This window comes from Rhipicephalus microplus, chromosome 9 (assembly GCF_043290135.1).
Source record: "Rhipicephalus microplus isolate Deutch F79 chromosome 9, USDA_Rmic, whole genome shotgun sequence".
Lineage (NCBI taxonomy): Eukaryota > Metazoa > Arthropoda > Arachnida > Ixodida > Ixodidae > Rhipicephalus > Rhipicephalus microplus.
In genome coordinates this window covers 8375915-8401725 of record NC_134708.1, presented here as the reverse complement: position 1 = coordinate 8401725, position 25811 = coordinate 8375915, and the positions used below count along the sequence as shown (strand labels likewise).

Genomic DNA, 25811 nt, shown 5'->3' with positions numbered 1-25811 from the left:
TCCACACAAGCATGCCACGGACTACAACCGCGAACAGTTCAAGAAATGTTTCTCATGAAATAGTACGCCATTCACGAGTATAATTGAGTACAATTTAGCAATTTCTGAGCTATCTTCGTGAGCCAGTGCTACAGAGCTGCAGCGACATATTTCTATACTTATATAGGTACGAAGCATCCTTGTGAAGTGCACAAGTTGAATGTGAATTAGACAAACACCAGAATTACAATCCCTCCTGGACAGCATCACTCATGATGCCGATATTTAGATTCCACATTTTCGAGCATAAACATTTCCCGCTACTGCCAGATGGCCCATTCCCTTACTAAATCACAGTTGTTCCACCAACTTACAAGTTGCAGTAAAAAGGTTGTCAAAATTTGAATCTTGTGGAAGTGCTGCTTGAGCAAGTCCAAGTTGGAATTGTATCTGAAGTACCTTGCATCTGCTCATGTCAGATAGTAAACGAGCACTGGAAAAGCAAACGCTTGCCTCCAGTTTGTTTTTGGCTTGCACTTACTTTTTATTGTTTCGTACTTGGCCTATCAGGACCCATTCACATCTGTACAACTACTAATGCGCAAGAATTGAAAGATGTACTTGCAAGCAAGGACAGAAACCCAAGGTTGCCAGTGAAAAATCTACCAACTTAGCTTAACGTAACATTTCTCTCCTAAAATGAGTCAGGCAGGCGGGCATAGGGCAGCCGAAAGAATGCCTATACATGAGGCAGCAAGGCAGGCAGTGTTAAAAAAACTTTATTTTCTCCACTTCTAAAAACTCTAGTCTTGCACGATCTGAAGGGTCCACAGCAGAGCAAGCTCACACATCAGATGTGCAAGACGGAAGGTCTCTCCTGGAGCAATAAATAAGATCCCGCACCAAAATGAGGTCCTCAACAGGATATCCAAGCAAGCGAGAAACATTCTTTTGTTTTTTCTTTCCCCATGACCAGAAAAAGAGCACTGCAGGGTCATGCGTTTTTTGGCCCCCCGCAACGTGCCATCTTGAGCAGTTCGCAGTCTATGCACTGCGAGATGGCAAATATTAACATGCACATTTCGGCAAAATAACTTTCAGAAACCACTCTTATTAACCAACTTCGTCCTTATTGCTCACACCTTGCATCAAGATCGCACTTTCGGCACCCACTTGTACAAAAACGTTCCAGTGGCAACCACAGTGACAATAGTGTAAACATTCTACCCATGATTCAACATCAAAGCACTGAATAAATAATCCAGGTGGCACCAACGTTACACCCCGGCGGCAAAACAATAGACAATAAGGAAAGAGCAAGATAATCTAATACAATATGGATACTGAAGTGCCACTAAGTATCACTATATCCAAATGAAGCAGATGATAGAGTTCTTGCAGTGATTAAATGCTTCATTTGCCTATAAGAACTCAAGTGCATATAACTAATGCAATTATTTTATAATACCCATTCATTTCAACCCTTGTCAATGACCATGCCGCTGCTTTTAGCCACTCTGTGTGATGAAAAGACAGAGTAAAATCAATAGTAAGAGCAACAATATATGACCGTCCAAAAACCCTTAACACAACTGGATAGCCTCTATTTGCTCAGCCAAACAACAGCTTTTTCTTTATTACTACTACTCATAGACTCAAGCAGGCCTCCAAAGCCAATACATAATTACAAAGAGAGAGAAAGACCAAAAAGTGATCTCGATGCGAAGTCTGGACACGAACGAGCCAGCATCAAACAATATTTCTTAATGACAACAGCCAAAATCTGCCAGCTATATCGTAATATCAAGTGTTATGTGGAACCTCCTTTACCAAGAGGCTACTATACAGCACAGACAGCAACAAACATGCACACCATCACCTCTACAGTTCCCTTTGTAAGGTGTGCACAGTCCATATGACCAATTTTCTTGCCCCCATCCAGTGCACCTCAATCTATACTGTGCTGGAGTATGCACCAGCGTAACCTGGACAATTTCTAATGGCAGCTTTGTTACACGACTTTTGCATGTGAAAAGAGAACGACAAATTTGTGGTCAAGGTCTGCAATTTCTATGCTTGCTTGCTTAAAATGAAAATTCTACGAGCAGGATTTTTGTTTTACCACACTGTCTCTCGGAAAAGAGCATTGCGTGATGTTATATTAAAGCAACTAGCAAGACCCATAATTTGAACACAGATTAGGCGTTCCTTTCCTTGTTCATACCGAGCACACACCCGCTTGCACTTCTGAAACACTGCAGCTCTGGGAGAAAAATACATATGCATACGTGTACGCCAGAAAAAATATATTTCATCACAGCTTAAGAATATGCAGCTGACTAAGATGATGCTAGCTGCCGCTGCACGTAGCATGTTATCGGCGTCTAAAGATTTCAGGCCGTGGAATACATGCTTGCTTCTACTCTGCGGACACAACTGGTGCTCAGATTTCCAGTTGCAAGAAATGCAAGACATGCTAGCTGAACAACATAACGCTGTACATTTTCCTTCTCGGCAGCATAACAAAATTGTTTAGAAATTCTACTGTTGCAATAGTGGAACGTTCACTCCACAATCGTTTTGACACAGACTAGACCTGTCCCAGTTCCAGGATCTACCTTTTAAGGTCAACTTCAACAAAATTATGTTTTCGCTAATGTGGTTACGAGCTGCATACTAAGCATTGCTGGCAAAGCTATGCTGCTAGTTTAATATTCCTAGCAACGGACTTGTAATAGTACCAACACATTATACAAAGGCATACTTGGGGCATCTTTCTGCCACATGACAAATATCTTCATGTATTTTGGTGCTTTCCCAGTGTTATTGCTGCACGTCTGGCACTTTCATTTAAGAAAGGCCTGCAGTGATCAGTAGAACTTTTGATAGGAAAGGAGCGAGTGCACATTAAAAAAAAAATTAGTATTTGGGGAGTGTTTTCTGCTACACAACAATAATCATCATCTACATCAGTACTTTCTATGCGTTATCACAGCGGTGGTTCATAGTCGCAAATGGCACATGCAGTATCAGTGTGACATAGCATTCTCCATAGGAAAGTGGCCAGCACCGGGTCTTCAGGAAAGGATATATGAGCAAGTCAGATGACTGTTATGTTGTGTAGGAGAAAAACTCCCCAAATCCTTGATTTCTATAGTGTGTGCACTGTGACCAAGACTCCCCAAATACTCTCGTTAAGCTTAGAGTGAACACAGTTGCAACATAATGTAAGGTTCAAGCACTTCGAAGGGACATGAAGCAAAAGACCGAATCTGTTCATAGAGATAAATTATCACCAAAAGCTCTAGTCAACCTCATTGTACATTCATTGTAAGAAAAGGACATAAAGATCAATATCCAATTTCTTAATCCACTCTCAGAACTTCAGCACCAAATTGTCAGCATGAAATGGATTTCAGTATTTTTTTGTATCTGGCCACACTGGCTTAATCAAAATTTCCAAAACTCGCACTGTCAAGTCTATGAATATGCTAGAATAACCAGTAAACAGTTGCGGAAGGACTGAGAAAAGCTGCAAAAGTCTATGTCATTGTGGCAAGTACGTGTGTAAACTTCCAAGGCATTGCAGCAGCGTATATTTTCATCACTTGATTCATTGTCTTGCCGCAGGGGTGATGCTTTTGGTACTGTGGAAGAACAATTTACTAACTACAAGCAAAATATGTTTCTTTCGAGCATCTCTTCGAACAGAACTAGAGCTTTGTAAAAAATAAAACTTCACTGGAGGGGGCAAGTTGGTTGGTGAGAGGGGTACAAAGGGTTCCGATGAAATGTGCCGTAAGCCAGACAATCGGCAGGGGAAATATCAATACAAAAGTACACGGGCAGTGCAAGGGATGCGGCGGGAGCTGCTTTAGAGACATGAACACACAAATATTGCCTGCCAAGGGCAAAGCTGGGTGCATACTTCCCAAAGCCACCAAACCTTTGGCAGTGCTAGTTAGCTCATAAAAAGAAAGAGGCCTCGTTCAAACAGCCGTCATGAAAACGCACCACAGACTCGACGAAACAGCCTACGAACAGGCAGTAGAGACATCAACAATGAAACGTTTTCGTAGTTCTGCCACACTAATTTCCACTCGACTGGCCTATATCCAACTTGCTGTGAAATGCAAACACAAAGTGGTGGATTCTGGCGAAATGGACACCTGTATGACCCGTTCGCAAGCTGTGACACTTTCGAGCTGCTGCCCTGTAGAACAGGCATTTGTGACTTCTTCTCAATGTCGAATTACAAAGCTTAGTCATTTCCTCAAACTGTCTCTCAACTTTTATGTCTGCCCGCCCTCAAGAAGAAAACTAGAGAACACTCTGCCTCGACGAAATCCAGACCCATGCCTGCATTTGACGGCTGTGAGAGCGAAGCCTAATGGAATGACATGATTGTGCCATAGGGGGGTGAATTAAACTAATACTTCCAAATCAATGAGGATTGCTGAGCAATGGCACTTATCTCTAAACCGCAGTGGGAATGAAGGGAAGCACAGCGCTTGAAAATATGTTCACTCCCTCGCTTAGCTACAGATTCTATTCAATGTCAGTTCCTTTTCCTGTGTGTTTCTAGTAATTCACAATTTTTCGCTCTACTGATGCAAAGTTGCACCAGGCATGGTGAACTGTACAATTTTCATTAAAAAACAGATGCAGTGGCACACTGATGTGTGTTACCACTGGTGAAAACACCATGCAAGCAACCTAACGCACTTTGAAAGGTGTGCACAGATCCTGATCACACATGGTTGCCGGAGTGTGCTAAAGAAAACATCAGCGATATGCTGCAGTGCTTTTATTGCCAGGGAAGGTATTTACAGAGCTACAGTCGCATGAGGTGACAAACAATAAGCTAAGCCAGGCCAGTTATTGTACTTCCCATCGTCCTCACTATGGCTCAAGTGTGGCCAGACAAGCACACTAGCATCTCACTTCCTTCTAGCATTAGTTTCGAAAACCCCGCACAAGTGGTTGCGCCCCACGTCATTGTTAAAATACTACAGCTTGAGATTTCTTTTCTCTGCTAAGGAATCCTCATCTGGTCGTGATGGGGAGTTAAAACTGTGGCTGCAACTTCTGTTGCTAATATATTACAGTGTGCCACTCAAGATAAAATCACGACTTGTATTTGAGTGAACATTTCATTGAAGGCAAACTACAATTAAACTAACTGTACCGATTGTTAGCGAATGGTAGTTTATGGCTGTTGAAGCAGCCTCCTCAGAGCTTCAGGGCTGAGAACCGACAAATATAAATTGCACCTCACCAGGCAATGCGTGCATTTAGTTACTAGATTCCTGGTTAGCTTGCATGGTAGAGCAACCAGCTCCGGGAAAGACTATTTGATGTTTGAATCCTAAGCCGAGTCAAAGTTTTATGTCAACTTCTTTTTTCAAAGAAAAGCACAGATTTGCTCCATGGCATGGTGCTTATTATAAATAGGTGCACGCCAATCCTTCCTTACGTAGATCATAAGACCAGTACCTCTAAAAATGTTCCTGCGAAACAACACTGCCCAATGCAGTAGGTAACACCATAGTGATGAGCTGGTTCTTCGAACATTCCGAGCTCTACATCATTATCTTGAAGAAATGTTGCTTTTTTTTTTAAGGCTTCAGTACAAGCAACGCATGTTCTTGTGAGATTTTTTTTTACCCAACGCAACTCATATTTCAAATGCACAACCTTGGCCGGATGATGCTCCACACCTGTACCATCTAATTAAAGTTTCTACACAATCTCAAATTTCATTTAGGTTGGCCTTTAACTAGAAATGTTCTCCCTGTACTCGTCTTTCTTTACACGATGGAGATGATAAGAACATGTTCAATTACAGGTTCTCTAAAAATATCTGAATCAACAGTGAGAGGGACTGCAAAGTGAAGCCGACTTCAAATTTTACTACTGTAAAAGCTTTCTACATAGCAAACAAGCAGAGCTCCTCAGATTAAAAGGATGCTCAATGATGCACCAACATCCAAGAATTTTGTTCAGTATTTAACGTGTCTATGTGTTATAAAAAATTGATGCAAGAAAGCAGAAAAGCACATGCAGATTTCTTATTGGTCATGTAAAAAAATATTACACGTCACAACAACAGCAAGCACCTGTGCAACTCAATTTCACAACTTAGCTTGTCCCATGCAGAACCCATTTCTCGTTGCCATTGAAGTTCAAAAACCCTAATTACGTAATCGCTTTTTGTCAGAACACATTTAAGAGAAATGTACATGGCAGCACAAGCGGCAGACTCCGTGCTGCAAACAGAAGAGTCGCAATGTTTTGTTCCGCCAGTCAAGGCAATCCTGGCGATTTCCTCTTCACAGCAGAGAGTCTAATACAGGCCCCAACTTGGAATCGACTGGCACACATCTTGGAATCACTCACACTAACCCACACACATGTCCGAGATGACAACCACACCAGTTGGGGTCAGGCAAGTGATCCAACGCATGGAATAGAGCCTGGCCACACATACACACGCACCATTAATATTGAAGTCCAAACTGTGAATGCTAATGTGCACTATAGTCTTTTTCCAGTGGCTTGAATTGGCCACACTATATGTATGAGCACTTCTCTTACGAACACCATTCTCTGTCAGACACCCCACAGTTGTTCTACAACCACCCAGTGTATCTCTAGTGCACACTTAGTGTCTACACTGATGGGAAGCTGGGTGGTATATGAGTGCAGTTGACAGGGTAGCCCAGTGCGAACTTGGGCAGCCCTGGAATCCGAGAAAGGAGGCGGTCACGAGTTGACGTGAAAATAACATTGCAGGCAACAGAAATGTCACGACACTGTAGCGCTGTACACTGAACAGGCCGGAGAGGATCTGACGGAATGCTTGACTTCACACCCTCAACCACCTTGGCAACAGGGATAAACAGCGTCACTGGCACCAAATCTCGGGGCTGACAAAGGGATGGGCAGAAGGAGAACACAAGTGTGGTGCGAAGGTAGCTGGCAGGTTCAGACCATTATGTCAGCCTCACCTGCATGCAAGCAGAGTGCAATGATGCTTTCAATATCCACAACATCCCTTCAGAACAATGAGTCTGGTTGTTGCAACAGAGATGCACCAGACAATTACATACTAAAGTGCTAAAAGTGGTGCTTTCGAGAAACAGCCCAGGTTGTACCCGAGGTTGTATCCCACCATCCCTAACAATTAATTGTAGGTCAACATAAAAATACGTGCAAATATAAGTAAGAAACTTTCAATGTGCCTTCTTATACTTAGCATTTACACAATACCACAAGGGAAATGCAGAAATGTAACAAGTATTTCTGGAATTCAATGTGACAAAAACCTAGTGTGATTATGAAGCACGCCATAGCGGAGGACTCAAACCACCTGGGGCACGCGCAATGAATTGACATGCGCACTGAAGCGGCTGATTATATAATCTGATAAATTGCTGGAAGGCAGCGCTGTCATGTGTTCCCATTGTGTGTCCGAATCATAATTTGCACAGTTTGAATCAAACACATGGGGCTGTTTAAAAGGGCATGAAACACTTTCCCAAGTAATTATAAACTGGTTTCATTAAAGGAGTTTATTGGCTCATGCGCCGACCGTCACAAAATGTTTGGGATCCGTCAAGTACAAGTGTAGTTATACTGTAATTACACGAGAATGCTACCCTCAGCTACGGCAACCTCACTTTCCTTACGACCACTGACAAACATTGAAAACTCAAGATGCTTGTGTTGTTTGCTAGTCATGCATGCATGAACATTTTTGACCGATTATAAGTAACGAGTGTAGCCTATAAAAAATTGTAATTTGATTTTAAAATGAGTACAAAACCTCATCTGAGTTTTCAGCACCTTGCAACATCAGCACTAGTATGACGTAGTATGACGTATGACTCTTTGTGACGATCCACAAGAGAGTGCTGTCAACGTGACAGAACATTCATGGTGCAACCATGAAACCATGCCTGGCACCTAATGAGGGCTATTGTTCGTCGCTACTCTCTCTCTGTAGTCAAGCTGCTCTTGAACTGGTTTTTGCTGCTTACGCCAAAAATGCTTTTTTTTTTTTCTGACGGGAACACACTTAAAGCACTCAAACTGTTTCATTCTTCACTGCGCATGGATCCCCCGATTTCAAATCTACAAAATCAGCACCACCGAAAATTGAGCGCACGTGTTCTCAGGCACCCCTCGCTGTGAAGCACTACTTTTAGATGATTTTAGGCAGACGTTTTGAAGTTTCAATAAAGAAATTTGTCTCAATTATAATATTGGTATTATTTATATATTACCGTAGTGCATTTACAATTTGAATTCGGCTTTACCAAACAGAAGGCTACAAATTACAGTAAAAAAGTAAAATGAAAATTTCACTGTCAGGAATCCTTTCAATCATGGTTATCCCACTAACCCTGCTTGCACCAAATTGAGGTTTACCCACTTCAGTTTAATAAGCCCTGCAACACTTTTTCATCTGAATTCTACAGCATCAGAATCAGTGCTGAATACTCAAATGAAAGCAGCAGGATTATCGAAATTATTATCCAGTAACGGAAGTTATTAGCCTTCAAACTTCAAGACCCCAGCAGACTATAAGAGAGAATGTTACCTTTCGCATTTTGCTCTCCCGTTGATGTTAAAGGCCATTTCCAATCACTGCACCCATCTTACTGGCCTCAAGATCTTGGAGTGGCGCCCTCTCGAGAGTGACTTCACAGCGAAGACTTCGCTCTCAACCATGCTGCTCCCATAAGCAGATTGTCTACTTCAGGAGGAGAACTTTGTCAAACGAACAACCTCGCGAAATCCAACTGATGCCTGCCAACTAATGTTTTCGAGTGAAATTATGAACTTGTTTTAGTTGTACAGGGTCATGAAATCTCCTGGATGGCTGATGAGCACGCTGAAGCCACCAACCACATTGTTAGTAAGAAAGTCAAACTATCTGTGAATGTTCTCGCTCGTCATCTGCAGTTTCCACCATACGATACTAATTTGTTGGTTGTTTCTTTCAAAATTTAAACTCTCTTGCTACCACAGGAAAAGCGGCCGTTTTTACAAATTGTAAAAAATTTCTTGCGGCTAGATAATAATGCCTTATTTACATTCTTTGGTACCAAACAGCTAAATGAATGGTCTGCTCAATAACATAAATGATGCATATATATTTATTATGCCAATTAAGAAAAAATTGTTTATAAACAAAATTTTATACAGTGATTATGCAAGCAGCGTTTTGAAAAAAAAAAACTTAAAAATAATTCAAGATATACAATTTGTAGCTTCTTATAATGCAAAAAGGTTGTCCAAGTTTCAAAAATTATTGCCAGAAACTGTTCTTTCCAGAAAAAAGTTAGCAAGGGTGATGCCCTAGATGGGCTATCCAGTGCAGCTTACGCAGATGGGGTCTGTCTGTTGTAAGTGTTGTCCGTCCATGACGACACTTACAAAGGCAATGAACGAAAAAAAAAAGTTTCCGGGCATAATATGAGGAGAAATGAGGCCTGAAAATAACTCTGAGGTATTCTAGTAGAGGTGAACGTGAGGCAACTGTAAATGAGGATTCCAATGCACTTCATCGGGAGCGAAGTTCCTCCACGAACTCCCTCTTTCCACATACGTCTGCCTCTACAAAATATGCATCCAGACATATTTGTTGGTGTATTCACAGATCATGCTGGTCAGCTGTGCAGGGTAAAACAGCTGGAATAAATCAACGACCCGGGTGAAGCGCCTTGTGAAACTCTGGAGTACGCCTCTGACTTCGACCCCGGGTTTCATCTCGACAGACACTGCATACACTTGACAGATGCCAACAAAGAATCATATTAGTAGAACGTTAGGACTATCAAAATGAGTAAAATTGCTGTGAGTACACGCTACGCTGCCCGTAGCTGCTAATTAAACAACAAAATGTATGCCACACATAAAGCCGACACTCACTTGCAGGGTGTTGCGGCTCGACTTGACGCATCCATAACATCAGTACTGATCACATCCTCAAAATATACTGGTGAGGCGCTCGATTAGTGAAAAACGTGTCTTTTGAAAAACGTCCACACGACAAAATTGCAACATGATCGGTGCGCTCACGCAGCAACCCGAAACTTCTTGTGGTGAAAGAAAAACTTCCCTAAAGCAAACGAAAACCTAAATATAGCGGATCTCGTTGTTTGTTTCCCACTTTCTTACCTAGATGGTGTAAGGTGCCGGCAAGCTCCGCGAGCGCATGAGAATTGAAACTTGAAAAATGCATGGTTCAAATTGAATGATTTGAATAGGCGCAGTAATGAAAGAGTGAATAAGTGCGCCTTTCCCCAGCATCTACAAGTGTGTAGGTACAGCTTGTGAAAGTGGAACGTCGCGGTGTCTCATCGATGGCATGGCAGTGTACAATGCAGGCCGCGTAGCTGAATGCACAGTCGAGACCGTCAACGGAGATCACATCACCGTCACGAATCTGGTCCTGCAAACAAGTCGACTCGCAAAACCACCATACATCTCTGTGGGGATCGATTTCACGACAAATAATCCTCATTCAGTTTCTCTGAACACAGTGTGTTACTAACGAATATATTTTTTCTCTGTGGTAATCGAGTGCTGTGCAATAGTGAAGTACTGCTCTGTGCCTCAAAATGCTTTGTCCACCCGTGAAATGGACGTTGGTTTTCATAACTATCCTAAATAAGGGCGTGCCTACGCTTCTCCTTAGCATATTTTTTCTGCAGTGCAACGATAGTAAATTTTAGGACAGCACTGTACTTGGTGTAAGTGGCCTATGCTAGTAGCGTGCGTGCTATAAACGGCCGAAGCACTGGTGAGGGGCTCAGACACAGTTACTAGCTTACCGAAGAGCGATGCGTACAGCGGACATAGCAGAAGTCACTGTCGGCGAGGCGCTTGCTGCACTCGGGTCGATGAAGGCATGGGGCGCTTTCCCATTCTGAGCTTGACTATACACTTCTTCCTCAGCTTAGGGTCCTTAAGATAAATGTGAAAGCTAATGCCCTTTTTATGGGCAGACGATCGTACAGAGGCGCAGAGCAGTATTTCACTATTGCACAGCACTTGCCGCTGAAACAAGTGGCCACAATTATATGAAGCGAAGTGCTGTTTTTTTTAAATTAATACTAAAAACAGAGACCCACGGTTGTTCGAACAGCGTCGGCAGCCAGTGCACACAAGAAAACCAACTGAACTGGTTCTTTGTCCTATATGGTGCCTGGCCTCGAAAGCGCACGAGTCCTCGCTTTGAAATCATACAAGCGCAGTTCGCAGTGCTGCCATCAGTTGCACACCCGAGCAACGGATATCCACTCCGGACAGCTCACCTGTGGAGGCTGTAGTGCGGCGCTCCTAGCGTCATTTTGCAATTGCTTTCACATCTTCACATTTAAAAACAGAAATCCTTTTGTACGAAAGTAAGTATAAGGAGTGTTTTTATCATTTTTAGTGCACGGTAGCGTGGCCTATCTGGGATTGTATGAATATTGCACCCAGCTTGTCGTGTCGAACCAATCATAACACACAGCCTACATCGGCACTCCCATGTGGTGAAATGTCACGATCAGAGAAACAGCCTGTGTGTGTCGCTCTAGTCCAGAAACGTGCTTTACCCGCGTAAATAGAGCTACAACAGCTTTGTTTTTGGCATTGCCACTTGTGCAACATTACCAGTGCATTTCACACTTTGAGAAGAGGCGATGAACACATAAGGCTTAATTTGTGTCGCAAGGCTCCTTTACGGAAGCTTAAGGGGAGACGCTCCTCGAAAAAGTTTTTTTTTTATTTCTAGTAATAGAGACTTGAAAAGTTTGTTATTAGTATAGTTTTTCATGCAGATTTCAAATATGCAATCATTTTTTGTGTAGCTGCTATAATTATTGAGTTATGCCATAAACAATAGCAAAAAGTTACATTTTTTGCGGGCACTCTTTTATGTACTAAACTTTCAGTAAAAGCACTGTGTCTGATCTTATTTGACTCTTGGTAGATTGAACAGTGCAAATATCTATATAGATATGTCACAGAAATATTGGAACAAAGAAAAAAAAAATTGTATTGAATGACTTATTATTTTCAATCTCCCTTGAAACAATAAGCTAATATTTTCACAACTAATGCTGGCAGGCATTGCAATTTAGAGTAGATATTTGCATTCTGCATGTGTTGAAGAATATGTGTGCCAAGTTTCGTTACTATACAATGAATATAAGTTTCTAAAAGGCTGCCCGGAAAACGTGAAACTGTCAGAAAAAATGAAAATGAGAAAAACAAGTTTGAAAGTTCGCAAAGTTGGCATTTATTAGGAAATCATTCTTTTTGCATCAAATTGGGGCACAATGAAAAGTACCTTGCCTTGAATGCACTGCAAGTGTCTAGAAGTCCCCTGCACCATAGCTTGGTCCTTCACGGCTCTTGCGGTCAGTGTCCTCAACACGAGCTCTCTTCGCTGTGTTGCGACGGTGTGCCCTCGCTTCTGCAGTTTGCTTCAGGTTCATCTTCCTGATGCGCATGACGTCACAGTGGTCACCATGTGTGGCCAGATCTTGTGAGGGGAGAATTCCAATGCCTTCGAGCACTTCTTCAAAGCCCCTGTGGCCTTTGTTGTACCAGAGTACAGCAAGAGCGGTGGCTGTCTCCACAGTTGTTCTGGAGGCGAACTTTGTTTTTGGACATAGCAGCCATATCTTGCTGTTCAGCGATTCGGCTGCATTCTGTGTCTTGCCATGAAGGCACCGAATAAGGAGTTTCTCCTCTGTAAGGCGCTTGTAGATAGGCATAATTGCCAATCCTTGAGCCTTCGTCAACAGTGGGGTGTGGCGTGGTGCAGGCTCCCCCAGTGCTTCCGCACGCTTGTGCTTGCACCACGAATTTGGTCCCGCGGGGCAAAAGTTGTGGCTACTGGCACCATCACTGGAGCAGCAATGAAAATACGATGCCCATATGGCAGTGTACATATTTCGGACACTGTCCTTGTTGCTCGTGATGGCGATCTTGTAATATGTTTGTAGTTTTATTATTGTCACATCTTTCAGTTTTTCGCCTCGTGGCAGTGGCGTTGCCAATTTCCGTAGGGCAGTTCCCAAGCGCTTTGCAACGTGGTTCGTGCACTCTTCTTTGTCAATGGGGGTGTCACAGTATACATTTGCCTCGCAGACTGCAGTGTAGGCCTTGCTGTCACCATCACTTAGGAAGCTGGTGAATCGCAGTGGAGTTTCATACGACAAGGTCCTCTGCCATATATTGACAGCTGCCGCAGGTTCCATTGCATGGGATGAGCAGTCAGTGTTTTTTTGGCAAACTGGAAGATGAAAAGCTTGCCATATCTCTTCATCCTCCCCAAGGTCCCTGTGTATACTGCAAGCATGGCAGTAGTTCGAAAGAACTTCAAAATCGAGGCAGAGCCCCGTGTCCAGGGACACGACTGTGCCCACTCCATTGTGGCTTTTATGACCTCTTTTCTGCCAGGTGCCATCAAACATGACTGGCACATCTCTGCCGCCGACTGCGTCCTTCGTGATGTTTCGTGCCTGGTGCAAGTTTTTGCTCACTGCCGTCATCGCCGCACCATGGAGCTTCTTGCAGATGCCGTTGAATGTCTTGTGATGCATCGGGCTCGGAAGACCGAGAATCGCACAAAAACGTGAAAGTTGGTCGTGGCCTGCGCCTATAGCACGTGCTGCCAGAACTGCCTTCACGTTTACAGCAAAGCTGTCACGCGAGCTGCCGCTGTCAAAACGAGCGCTCGTTCCTTGGTTTCTGGCCGAAGCAGTACGTCTCGACGCGTGCGTGAACGAAAGTGCAGATTCAGGGCAATCAGAATTTTGACAGCACAGTTCGAGGAATGCCGAAAGTCCTTTGCGCTTTCCAGCTGCCTCTCGCACGCCGAGCTTCCGTTCGCGGCAGGTTGGGCATTGCGCACCCGCCACAAGTGCCGTCAGCGCATCGATTTCGCAAAGCAGCATGTTCGCAGTAGCAGCATCTACCGGTCTACGTTCACTCTCGAAGAATCCAATCTTCCTTTGGGATGCACTGACAAATTCCACGGCAGCGGCTATTTCACAACCACTGTCGCAGGGTTCGGTGACGGTGTTAGGCCTATCCGAAGTCGGAGCGTCGGGGCGATGGTCGGGGGCGACATCGTCGTTCGCTGTCGCTTTGCGAAGCGTCCGACGCCGTTTCCCTCGATACTTGTGGCGAGTTCTGAACTTTCCATTATCTGAACTGCACTTCTTCGGGCTTGCCATGACGCAAAAATGCAGAGAAACGCAGAAAAACTCGATCGCTACATCCGAGGCTTCGCTCTTTTGCCGGAGAGATAGGAGGGGGAGGAGCGTGGAGCGCACCGCCGTCCAATGGCGGCCTCGCGCTGTGTGCCGCGATATTCAAAACGCGTGACGTACGCGTTGTTTTTCTCGTTTTTTGTTTATTTTGCGTGAAGGCACGAGACTGGCTACTAGTGGATTATGAAGGATACGGCCTTCGCAGCATGCGTGCATGATTGCAAATGGCGGCCAAAGCGTCGTTTTCGCGACAGGACGACGCGAACTTCGCCGTTTTTCGAGACTTTCGCGCATTTCTCGCGTCACCGCTGCCCACTTGGAAGCATTTTTTCATAATTTCTCGTGCGAATTTCAGCTTGATATTTTCAGAAGTAATAGATTATAGTCCAAGGATGCCAATACAGCCGTAAAAAAAAAAAGCGAAAATTTTCCGGAAAACCGCGACTTTTCGACCCGCGTCTCCCCTTAAAACTAAGAAAATGGCGCCACTCATGTCTCTGGTCGAAGGCAGCATAGCATAACTCCAAAAACGGCCGAAAAATTCTTCCCAAAGTGAGCGACAGACCTTTCTCAAGAACAGAAACGCTTGCATTTAAAACAGTCCATCAATACACACCCCGCAACAAAGTTATACCAAACATATCAAGAAATGAATTGTCTTGGCTTTCGCACCAACTGCCCATATGTGACTCAGTCCACAGTTAGGAGAATAGCCATTACTTAAACAAACATTGACATGATGAAACACCTCAAGGGATATTTCACGGACTGATTGTGCAAAGGTGAACTAGATGATTGTATCGTTAACCATGGAACTTTGTGTCAAGTGACCTGCTTCACAGACACAAAATAATGACTACTTTTCGAGGATTACATGGGCCAACTGAAGTTAGTCGTAACTGAGGTTAGCGTGCAAAAATAACTAGGGTGTTAGACGGGTTTTTTTTATCAGAATCTTTAAAAAGACATAACAGGGTTGTTTTACAGCCCTGTTTTTAACAATGAATATATACCAACTAGCTAGCATTCACTCGCCTTTAAGCTACAGAGATTTGTCGCATAATGTGAGTACTTTTCTCTCTCGTTCTGAGGAGCGCACTGGAAGCTGAGCAGGGAGTAATGGCACAAGGGAAAAGAAGTGACATCACACGCATGTCAAGCCCCTGAGCACATTTTTTCTTTCTCTCCTTTCAATGAGCGCCTTACTTACAGTGCGTTCATTAGTACGTGCACAAGCACATGGCACCTTCTAGTGGTGACCAGGATAACTATTGTATTTACTCGCATAATTATAGGAGCACCCCCAATCAGGTGGCAAGAAATCAGATTTTTTCTTTAATTTCTGTACATAATAATAGTATTTGGAAATTCGAATACTTGTAAGCACATCGCATCACATCCCTCAACTCTCAGACACGCGAGACTGAATGCTCAACACATTTCGCGCTAGTATATGAAGAAAGTTGTTTCGGTTGTAGTGCGGATATTGGCGACTTTGGCAACACACATTATTATCAGTCTATGCTGTAGTCTAAAATCTTACCTCCCGTATTCGGCGCACCCCATACTTGGAGCTGGATTTTCTCAAAAGTAAGAGCACCTATTATGAGAGTAAATACGATATGCAGCTTGTGATGCTCAAACCAGCCAATGGCTGTTTATATGGCATTATTTGTAGGAAAAAAAAATGCTTCCTCGCTGACTGAAAATATTAAATTCCAGGCAGTGCACTGGGCTATAATGCTTGGCTCGCGTGTCCTCAGAAGCCTCTACTACCGATAGGCAGCGTTTCCTGAACATGCTAAATAAGTGTTGCAGGGACCCTCTAAGGTCGCACCAACAAAGATACGAGCCCTTAGATATCCCCTCAGTTTGTAACAATCAATGTAGCTTAAATTTTATGTGCAAAATTTCAGTTCAGGATTGAAAGAATTGTGTTTTGCAATTGTTTCCCGATGCCTCGACAGTAATCCTATTTCAAAATTGTGCCACCATGTAATTATAATGTCTGAATCTAGGTTTTTTTGTGTAGTCTAACATTACACTTGGTCTTCAACTTTTTCAGGAGTCGCCTATGAAGAACTGTGTATAATGTGCATCAAATTTACAAATCCCAATTTCAAGGCAATTTGCAATCTATTGCAACAAAAACATTCTAACGCACTGACTGCTGTACAGCACGGTAATTAATCTTAATTAAAGTGTAATAAAATATAATATCTTAAAATAATTTAAGTTCTGTTTTCACATAAATAGAATCAAATCTAAGGCTAGCAATATTGTGCTACTCTGTTTTCAATAATACTGATTTCGAACAAAGAAAAATGTTCTTTTCCAGTGGCTTGTAGAAAGCGGCATGCAAAGAACTCGTCAGAAGAGGTGCTGCCTTCAGCAAAGTGATCCTGTGCAACAAAGTTGAAAACTCTTGTGTCGCACTCTTCCTTAGCCACTTCGTACAACTGAGTACAAAACGCCTCAAAGAATTGAGCCACATGAAGCCATGCATATCCCACTGACCTGAAGCTTAGCGTGCTTCTGCGTGTCCGTCCGAGTGTGCTCCGTCCGTTGAGGAGGAGGCATCAGAGAGTCGCTTGGGCTGGAATTCGGTGATGATGACCGTGACGTTGTTGACTGTGACGGCTCGCTGCTGGCCCGAGGACCGGTCTACGTTCTTGAGACGGGGACGGGTGGTACCGCGCGAGCTGTTGCTGGCATCCCCACCGGGACCCCCGCTCCCTCGCCGGCTGCTCGAGCCCCTGCGGCCGCTGCTTGGGCCGAGCTGCTGAGCCACCAGCTGCGCATTCAAGCGCGGCTTCCTGCATGGCGCATGGCGTTTGTTATTAACCCACTCGCGACTGAAAGAGAAAAACTTGCCTTTAACAGTGAAGAATTTTTCCCACTCATTTTTTAGAGCTTTTTCTTTCTGAATAAAACAATACCACTTAGTTGATTGACGTAGCGCGTTTAGAAACATAGGACAAGGGAAGGGACAGAAGAGAGCGCTTACTTCCAACAAAATCTTTATTTCGAAGAGCGTACATATATATGCTCACGAAATTCGAAGACAACAGATAAACAGATGAAAAACCCTCTACTGCCATGTGCTAAAAACTTATGATCTCAAAAACGACAATTCTTTTTCACAAAGACCAAGAGAAGGAGTGCTGACGCAGTTCAGCCCTAATCTACTAATCTTTTCTGTTTCAATAATCTCCCTTGTCACTTTATTTCTGTTTTTCCCTATGATTACCGTACCATGAAAAAGTGGTTTGCAGCCACACATGCTGCAATGTAGTGCCAAAAAACCATCTCGACCATTTCTTACGTTGCAAGCGTGTTCGCGGAGCCAGTCATTAATGCACCTGCCAGTTTGTCCTATGTAGTATTTACCGCATGAAAGAGGTATCTGTTGTCTTCGAATTTCGTGAGCATATATATGTACGCTCCTCGAAATAAAGATTTTGTTGGAAGTAAGCGCTCCCTTCTGTCCCTTCCCTTGTCCTATGTTTTTAAACGCGCTACGTCGATCAACTATGTCTTACCAACATGCCCAACTTTATACTCTAAACAATACCACTATTTGAATTGGATGATGTTCCTTCATTTGACTAATTGCACAAGTAAAGATAACTCGAAGGTAGTTTCACTGCATGCCAAAAATGAAAAATGGCGATGAAATGAAAGTTCGAACACAAGTAAATGTCCCAACACGGACAAGCATGGCCATCGAACGTCCAGAAACACAAGTATGGCAGGTATAGACCTCATTGGTGTTGGACGAGACTGACTTTTGTTGATGACGTCAACAGAATATAGTCGTCATCGGTCATTTTGTTAGAAAATCTCGTGAATAGTTACAGAAGGGTTGAAGTGACACTAAAGTGATAGAATTAATTGGCTTAGATTGATTAATTGAACTCTCAGAACTGTAATGTTGGCGATTTCCCCTTCGTATGTTTATCAATAGATTAAAAATTAAAAAAAATATTGTGGTACAATGCTTTTCATTGGGCACGCGACAACTTCCTGTGTCTAACCAAAATTTTTCATGTGACTTGGTAAAGCGCCCTTTAAGAAGTAAACGAAAAACAAAACACAAACAACATGGGCATCAGATTTTTTTTTTTACCTACGCTCTACTTTCCCTAGATGACATTCCACGGTTTCACATTTGTTTCCCATCATCCTGAGGCTGCACGAAGCCACCCCCTGTTCCCTACGCGCGTGAGCAGACATCAGGGATATGGCAAGCAGATGATGCAAAGCGGATGAATGCATGTGTAGAGGCATTAGCCTTCCTATTGGCTAAGGGGCCTCACAGTCTTGACAGTACTGAAAGGAACTTTTGAGATGGAGTACAGATTGCAACCCATAAGGTTCCAAAAGCTCAATTTTGCCTGGTAACATGAATAGCGGTATCGAACTGCATTCGAAAGCAACATTTGAGGTTAAATAAAGCTCATACAGGCACCGATTTTGAAAAAAATCATTTATAGGCACTTATAGGAATTTAAGCTCAAAATTCAGAAATAGGCAAGTTTAGGCACTATAAAAATGTTATAAAAGACCTTAACTTCTTATTTATGCTTATATAGAAGCACAAGAAACAAAATATGCATTTGCTTATAATTCAGCATTTAGTGATGACAGTTACCGAATGGGTCATAATGATTCACTACGTTTTTATACTTAAAGAGAGGATAGTTTGAAGATAAAAGCAATCTCTAATTTAAAGGAAACCAAAGACTGCCATTGTGATCATTTTATCAATTGTGCAATGTCACTGGGATTTAGCCCTTCGTGCTGAAAGCCAATGTTGTCGCCCTGCGGAGCTTGGTAGGGTTTGAAAAAAGTGGGCAGCCTGCATCAATGGCCTTTAAAATGACACAAAAGTGAAACAATGAATTTACCCTCCATATTTTTATCAATAAACAAAATGAAGCTCCAAGCTTCATTTTCGAATATCTCATCAAAAATCTCAGCACGTGATATCACGAACTTCTAAAACTATTTGTCATATTTGGCAACATCGGCAAAACAAAATTTCCTAAAACTTCGTATGTTATGCCTGTGGCCCCCTTAGAGGTCAATGCACCAAATCGTGTTCACCGATTAGGAACTACATAGGACCTAATACGTGCCATCAAAATCAATGACACCATGGCATTTGAGGCAAGAATGTCAAAATGGCGGGAACACCCATATATCCTTTTTGCAAGTTTTTGCGCTTACCGAGCGCACTCTCGTGGCAAGTAAAGTGATTTCGAATTGCGAAGTGTGATTTACTAATATGAAAAAAAAAAAAAACTTTTCCCTTTATTGCCCCTTTAAAGTTAATGACCCAAACAAAAATAATGTGAATTAACATAGCAAGTGTGTGCCACGTGATTAAGGTGATTAAGTGCATAATGTGAATCAAATATGCATGAAGGCGAACTAAATGAAATAAAAAGTGCTAGTTATTGTTCCATTAGTGCTTTCCAATTCTATTCTACTAATTCTATTCTACTGTCTTTTACAAGGCTGCAACCGATTTTCTTCACACTTGATTGTATTTGCTTCGTACCCTCCCATTCAATACAGGCAAACGATGAGGAGAAGGTAATTGCAAAAGAGGAGGGGGGGTATTGAGAAGCCACCATCACGAATTCGGTAAGACTAAAGGAAAGAGGTGTTCTGTGAAAAAGAAAAAGGGGAGGGGCACCATTCTGCTGAATCATGGTTGTCAGGAAAGACCACGTACAATGGCAGGCTAGAAATTCTGAGAATTCGTACTTGAATGAAAATGTAGCGAGTTAAAATTTACAGTCACTCGTAAAAGTAACCGGTCACATGTAATGCACTGTCTGTAACTAGTTACCGCTCAAGACTGGTAAGGACCCATCTGAATGTTTGAACAGAGCATTTTTTTTTCCTCCTGTCGTACAAAGCATTTAATCAAAGCAACAACTGACAGGACGGTGAGACGTGGAGCAGGAAGACCATCGAGAGAAACTGAACAGGAAGGAGTGGCCACTCACCTGGTAGACGTTCCTTTGCGTACGTCGCACATGAGGCACTTGAAGGCCTCGGCCGTGTTGCGGTACGTACAAACACTGCAGTCCCACACTTGTTCCTCTTTGGATGGCGGCGCCTGCCGCTTCGGACGTCTGCGAACACATCACAATTGGATTAACCCAGTGTTGTACACATTCGTCTAAAAGAGTCATAAAAGCTAGTTCCTCATTCCACCGCAATCTTGGAACAAGTTCACATTACAAGTTTCTTTAATGCAAAAGGAACTTGTTACAGTTACATATCAAGAATTGGAATGTGCCGCTGCATCAGTTTTTAGTCAAAATATACTGATGGATAAACCTGAGGTGAAATCAATTGAGTATTTTAAAGCTGACATCTTGCCACACATATTATTTGACACCACCGATGGCAGGTTACATGTAGATACAAAGACCACCAGTCATACTACAAACATGTAGGCGTTTGGTACTGATTAAATATCAGCAGTGTATTATAACAGAATGCATTGCGAGACAAGTTGGTGCATCATCTAAAAATAAAAGTGAAGCGACAAAAATGACACACGAGACATGTGGACAGGAACGGGTGCTCACTACCAACTAATTTTATTATGAAAGAACCGTAGGAAATATACAGATCATACATCACAAATGCACACATGTTTATTTATTATCAACAGTATGCAATGAATGACGTCTATACTCCGTTTCACCTCTTTGGTTCAGCGCTACCAAAGCTTCGGTGTGTAAGAAAGCCCCCCACTTGCGCAGCAAAACTTAGTCCCAGATATAATAAGGCTTTTTTTAAATTGACCGGGTTGACTTAAAATGGGTATTTGTTTGGTGCGTGTTTCACCACATCCATTTCGGATACATTTACTCTTGGCATTTAGTTCGAACGCGTTATTTTTGTCACTTTCCGCCGGTAACTGTGTTTACAAATCAACACGGCAGCGCCCATGCGGAAGCGCCCGCCCGCTTCGATCCAAACTTGCTCTTGCTACACGCCCACTGTGCTGACAGCAACAAATGAATGGTGAAGTTCGTCATCGATTTGCTTCATCTTACTCCGAGGATAAAACATCAGGTACGTTTTGTCGTTGTTGGGGAGATATGCTGCTTGCTTAGCTGCACCTGCTAAGACTAATGCGCTAAGAAAGTGCTTGGGCTGGGTCACCAGACAAAGAACACATCTTTGATGGACATCTAACATGGCACAGCGTTTCATGCGTGTCAGATCCTTTTTCAATGGAAACCAATAAAAAGAGAGAAAAGAAGCATTAGAGCAAGAGACGCGAACGAACACGTCGACAGAGAAGCAATTATACAAGAGCCAGGAAGAGCGTCAGAGAGAAACAGCCACAAAGTGAAGTTATCCCCCGGCATGAGCGTCTACTAATCTTCAGCAGAGCTACAAATCCCCGCTCCAAGTTCCTTGTGTGACTGCTTGTTTCGCAGTTTTACTGTATCTTTAAGTTAATAAACCCGCCTTATCTGCAATGAGTGTGTATGGAGGCGGAAATGTTGTAGGCCCATGTTTTCAGATTTGGGTGCACGTTAAAGAACCCCAGGTGGTCGAAATTTCCCGAGCCCTCCACTACGGCGCCTCTCATAATCATATGGTGGTTTTGGGACGTTAAACCCCACATATCAATCATCAATGAGTGTGTACAAACAATTCGGTGAGCAGACGAAATGGCACGAATCAATATATTGGGAGGGGCTACTCCTCCTTATTGGCTGAGGGGCCCTGTGGTCTCCACAGTGCTGAAGGGAACTTCTGAAACGGAGTATAGGATACACAATTGCAACTTTGTAAAGTCCTCTGTCAGCGAACACAATTTTGTATAACTTTGTTCTTAATCTTTTCATCTCTTCCCTTTATTTCACTCTCTTTCTATGCGAGTTCTCACCTCTTCCTCACCTTCACATCTTTTTCCCACCCACCTGCTCTGCAACACAAGGCTACTATGCTATGCTAGTAGTGCACCCATGTTGCAGAAGAACAAAGAGCCTGTAATTTCCCCACCAACCAATTTCACTAGAATGGTTTGTCAGATGTATATGGGCAAATGGAAAGTCAGCCAGAATGGTATATCGCATTGGCGAGATGTTTCTCCTTACCGCCGTTTTAGTGACTAATTGGAAGAGGACATTACTTGATGTATTCGCTTCAGAGTTGAATGCAAATGCTTTAGTGCTACTTGTTCGTCTGTGTTGCAATACAAGCAGAATGAACATATGAACTCTCTGTATTGAATCGTTTCTAAGTACCATGTCTATATTGAGGAAAGAAAAAAATGGAAAAAAGAAACTGAACAGCCAAGTGGTTACAATGCTTGCCTTCAGATCACGAGTTAAAATCTCACCTCACTGAGAATTTTTTTTTTTGCCAAAAATTTCTTTTTCTTCATTTCTCTCCCCATCAGAGTTATGGCTGGCACCCATGCCAGACAAATTGATGTACGTGTTCTTGGAGCGAAGCAGAAGAGGAAGACGAAGGAAAGAGGAGAGCGGGTGTTCATCCATGATAAGTTTGTACGCCACAGAGCAAGCCAAGCATAACAGCTCTGCTGAGGGAAGCTAGGCAGGGAGGGATGGCAGGGGCAAAGAAAATAGATCACGCTCGCCTTGTGACCTTGAGCATTTTTTTTTTTCGAATACGCGGTTCTTTCGGTGTGATCGCACAAGCACGTGTGGACAAGTGGCAGCCTCCTGCAGCGATCCCTGTAACAACCGAGCGCGCCATGTTCAAATCAGCCAATGGCTGCCAGATGGCCTTCTACGAGTGATTTTCGAGCGTCCTCCGTCATTTGTAGCGAAGCGAAAGCAATTTTCAGCCGACTTTATTGGTTTATTCTTAATTTCAGGGCGCGCGCTGTGCTATAATAATTGGCTCACGTGTTCTCGGGAGCTCTACTACCGACCGGCAGCGTTTTCTTACCATGCTCAAAAAGTGTTGCAGGGCCCCTTTAAGACCCAACGGAACTAATGAACAGTTTAAACAATACACTTCTAGAGACGTGGATACCACTCTTGCAAGTTATCTGCGACACTAAACAGAACCTTGCCTTTTGCTCTCTCCTGCACTCGATACAGAACATGAATAGGTACTAAGAGACACATTCGTCATTTGAACTTCGAGTACTAGGCCACGAACAAGTTGATTAGAGCTTGTCTAGCCTGTTTTACCGTGACAACTGGACAGATAGTATTTGTGCACCTATCGCGCAGCGTACGTTTTGATGCCTTGCCAATTCTAAAACGCCGGCGGGGGAGCTTTGCGCAATCAGTGACCACCTCCTGTGATTTCTCGCGAAGCGCTTAGCGTCATCTGTGCCAACAGTGTAATACGTTCTGTCACATATACAAGATGACGAGTAGTTGGGCAACAGTTACCGGTGTACGACGGGCATGTTTGACTAGATGACGCAGCTTGTAGGGGAAAAAAAAAAACGCGAACGCGGCTGAAAAACGACTGCGGGGTGAACAACACGCCAGCGCGCGGAAAATCTGGCAGTTTCCTTTCCCAGCGGTCGGTGACTTATGCGCCGCTCATCCAAGACAACGCGCTTTTCAGCCGCGGGCAAATTAACAGCCAGAGTTGAAAGACACGGCTGACACCGCATACGATCCCGCCAATTTCCAAAACGGTATACGCGGGCGTACGACGAATGAAAACAAACAATATGACGAGGGAAAGGCGTGTATCAGACTTAAACAAGAGGATATTCGAGTCTTGCGTGCGAACAGGCTTTCTTTTTCTTTCTTCATTCGTCAAAGCGAGAGATGGCCTCCAATGAAGCCGCACCGCTGGCAGTTGACTCGCTGCGGTAAACCGACTTCGCGGGTGTTCTCAGCCGAGGCTCCGAGACGGAAATACTCACCGATTGGGACTCTTCTTTGAGTCCATGGCCTAAAAGCAGTGCGAACTGAGATGCGCGCTTCTTTGCATTGCAGGGCAGTGCTGTTGGCTACGAAGATATTGGTGTGCTAGAGGCAGTGATCGTAGAACCGACACCCAATGTGCCATGACTGGCGGCGGGTGCAGCGGCAAACTTGCAACGCGGTAGGTCTTGCGGGCTGTACACAATCGGCGCAGCACAAGCACAACACCACTGCCACAATGCGCACTGGGCGCGCAAGACTCCGTACGCGGCGTCGTAGTCATGAAAAGACGCTCAAGATGGCTGGCACATTTAGTCACGTGACCTTGTTTTGATCTTTTAGGCTTAGCGCTGCCACCGCAATTGTTGGCCGTTTGCTAAAACTAGCGCTAGTGGGTTAATAATTGAAAAAAAAGTTTAAAAACACTGTATTTGCTAAAAATAAAATAAATAATGTAGTCAATGTGAAAATGATAACGCAACAAATTTAATTAAAAAATTATATGCAAACTTTAACCATCAAAAAAAAGGCGCGAGATTTGATATTTAACGATCCTGTGACTCCATCGCTAGTATATCTGAATAGGATCACATCTGTTGAAATCTCGATCCCAGCTTCAGTGACCGAATTTATGTGGGGTGCGCTCAGGTTTCTAAATAGTTCAAATGGGCATTTACCCCCCCTACAACGTGCCTTGAGTGCAGGGGCATAGCCACGGGGTGGCACTCCGTACCCGTGCAACATAGGGTTACTGTATATGCTACCTTTACCTGGTGGTAGTGGTTAGAAGATGATGCTACCTTTACCTAGAAAATATGCTACCTTTACCTAAAGGTAGCATATACTCTATATGATACCTTTACCTGGTGGTAGTGGTTAGAAGATGATGCTACCTTTACCTAGTAGAGATGCTACCTTTACCTAAAGGTAGCATATACAGTAACTCTAGTGCAACAAAAACCCGTGCCCCTCTCTCCCGATTTTTTTCCCGCCATGCATGCAAAGTGCAAAGCAAACATTTGCTTACCCAAAGATCAATAAGGTGCCCCCTCCCTTTCCGAAAAGAATTTCTGCATACAGCCCTGGCCTTGTGTGTTATGCGCGATTACAATGTAAATTAAGAAGACAGATTTTATTTCAATAAAAACTCTCCACAGATGTCTGCCAGTCAGTCAGCCGTTCGGTTTGACGAGGCCTGTCCCCCATAAAAATGACCTCCGATCAGTATCTGCATGTGCTTCTGACTCATCGGTAGTGGCTAGATGTGGCAAGACAAAAAATTAAAACCTGTCTTGGAGGTATGTTGAAATGAACGTGCTCAGCGTACACGTTACAACATTGCACAACACGTAGCATCCGTGGTAAGAGAAACAGGTCTAGTGAGCAAGAACGTATTATATATGTCAATAACGAAATTAAATTACCACTTTTCTAAAAAAAATGTACTCTCAGGAACGTTGCATGCCACCCCAACCACACTTCTACTGAACAGCCACAGCCGCTCCACAGAACACCGCTCGATATCGAGCGGCCACCGCCACGGACTATGCCGAGAGTTTCTTAAGCGAAACCGAAACTTGTTGACCGTCGCCAACGTCAGGGAAAACACCCACCAATGCGACCAATCGTAGCGCAGCGCTACCCT

At 43.4% G+C, this 25811-nt stretch overlaps 1 protein-coding gene across 1 annotated transcript; it reads right to left on the bottom strand.

Moving 5' to 3' along the window:
- Positions 1–740: 740 nt before the first annotated feature.
- On the bottom strand, positions 741–24485 carry RYBP (ring and YY1 binding protein). The gene is made up of 4 exons (XM_075873058.1): positions 24166–24485; positions 20282–20410; positions 16779–17077; positions 741–6989 (listed from the first exon to the last, which is right to left on the bottom strand). The coding sequence occupies exons 1-3, from the start codon at positions 24189–24191 to the stop codon at positions 16786–16788; spliced, it is 447 nt and encodes a 148-aa protein (XP_075729173.1). The 5' UTR covers positions 24192–24485; the 3' UTR covers positions 741–6989; positions 16779–16785.
- Positions 24486–25811: the final 1326 nt, after the last annotated feature.

Bases quoted from the DNA above. Each gene is read 5' to 3' on its own strand.
- RYBP (XM_075873058.1), bottom strand. From the start codon at position 24,191: ATGGACTCAAAGAAGAGTCCCAATCG. The intron at 20,411-24,165 runs GTGAGTATTTCC...ATGTGTTCGCAG, and splicing joins TCAAAGAAGAGTCCCAATCG to ACGTCCGAAGCGGCAGGCGC. The intron at 17,078-20,281 runs GTGAGTGGCCAC...TGCGCCATGCAG, and splicing joins CGCAAAGGAACGTCTACCAG to GAAGCCGCGCTTGAATGCGC.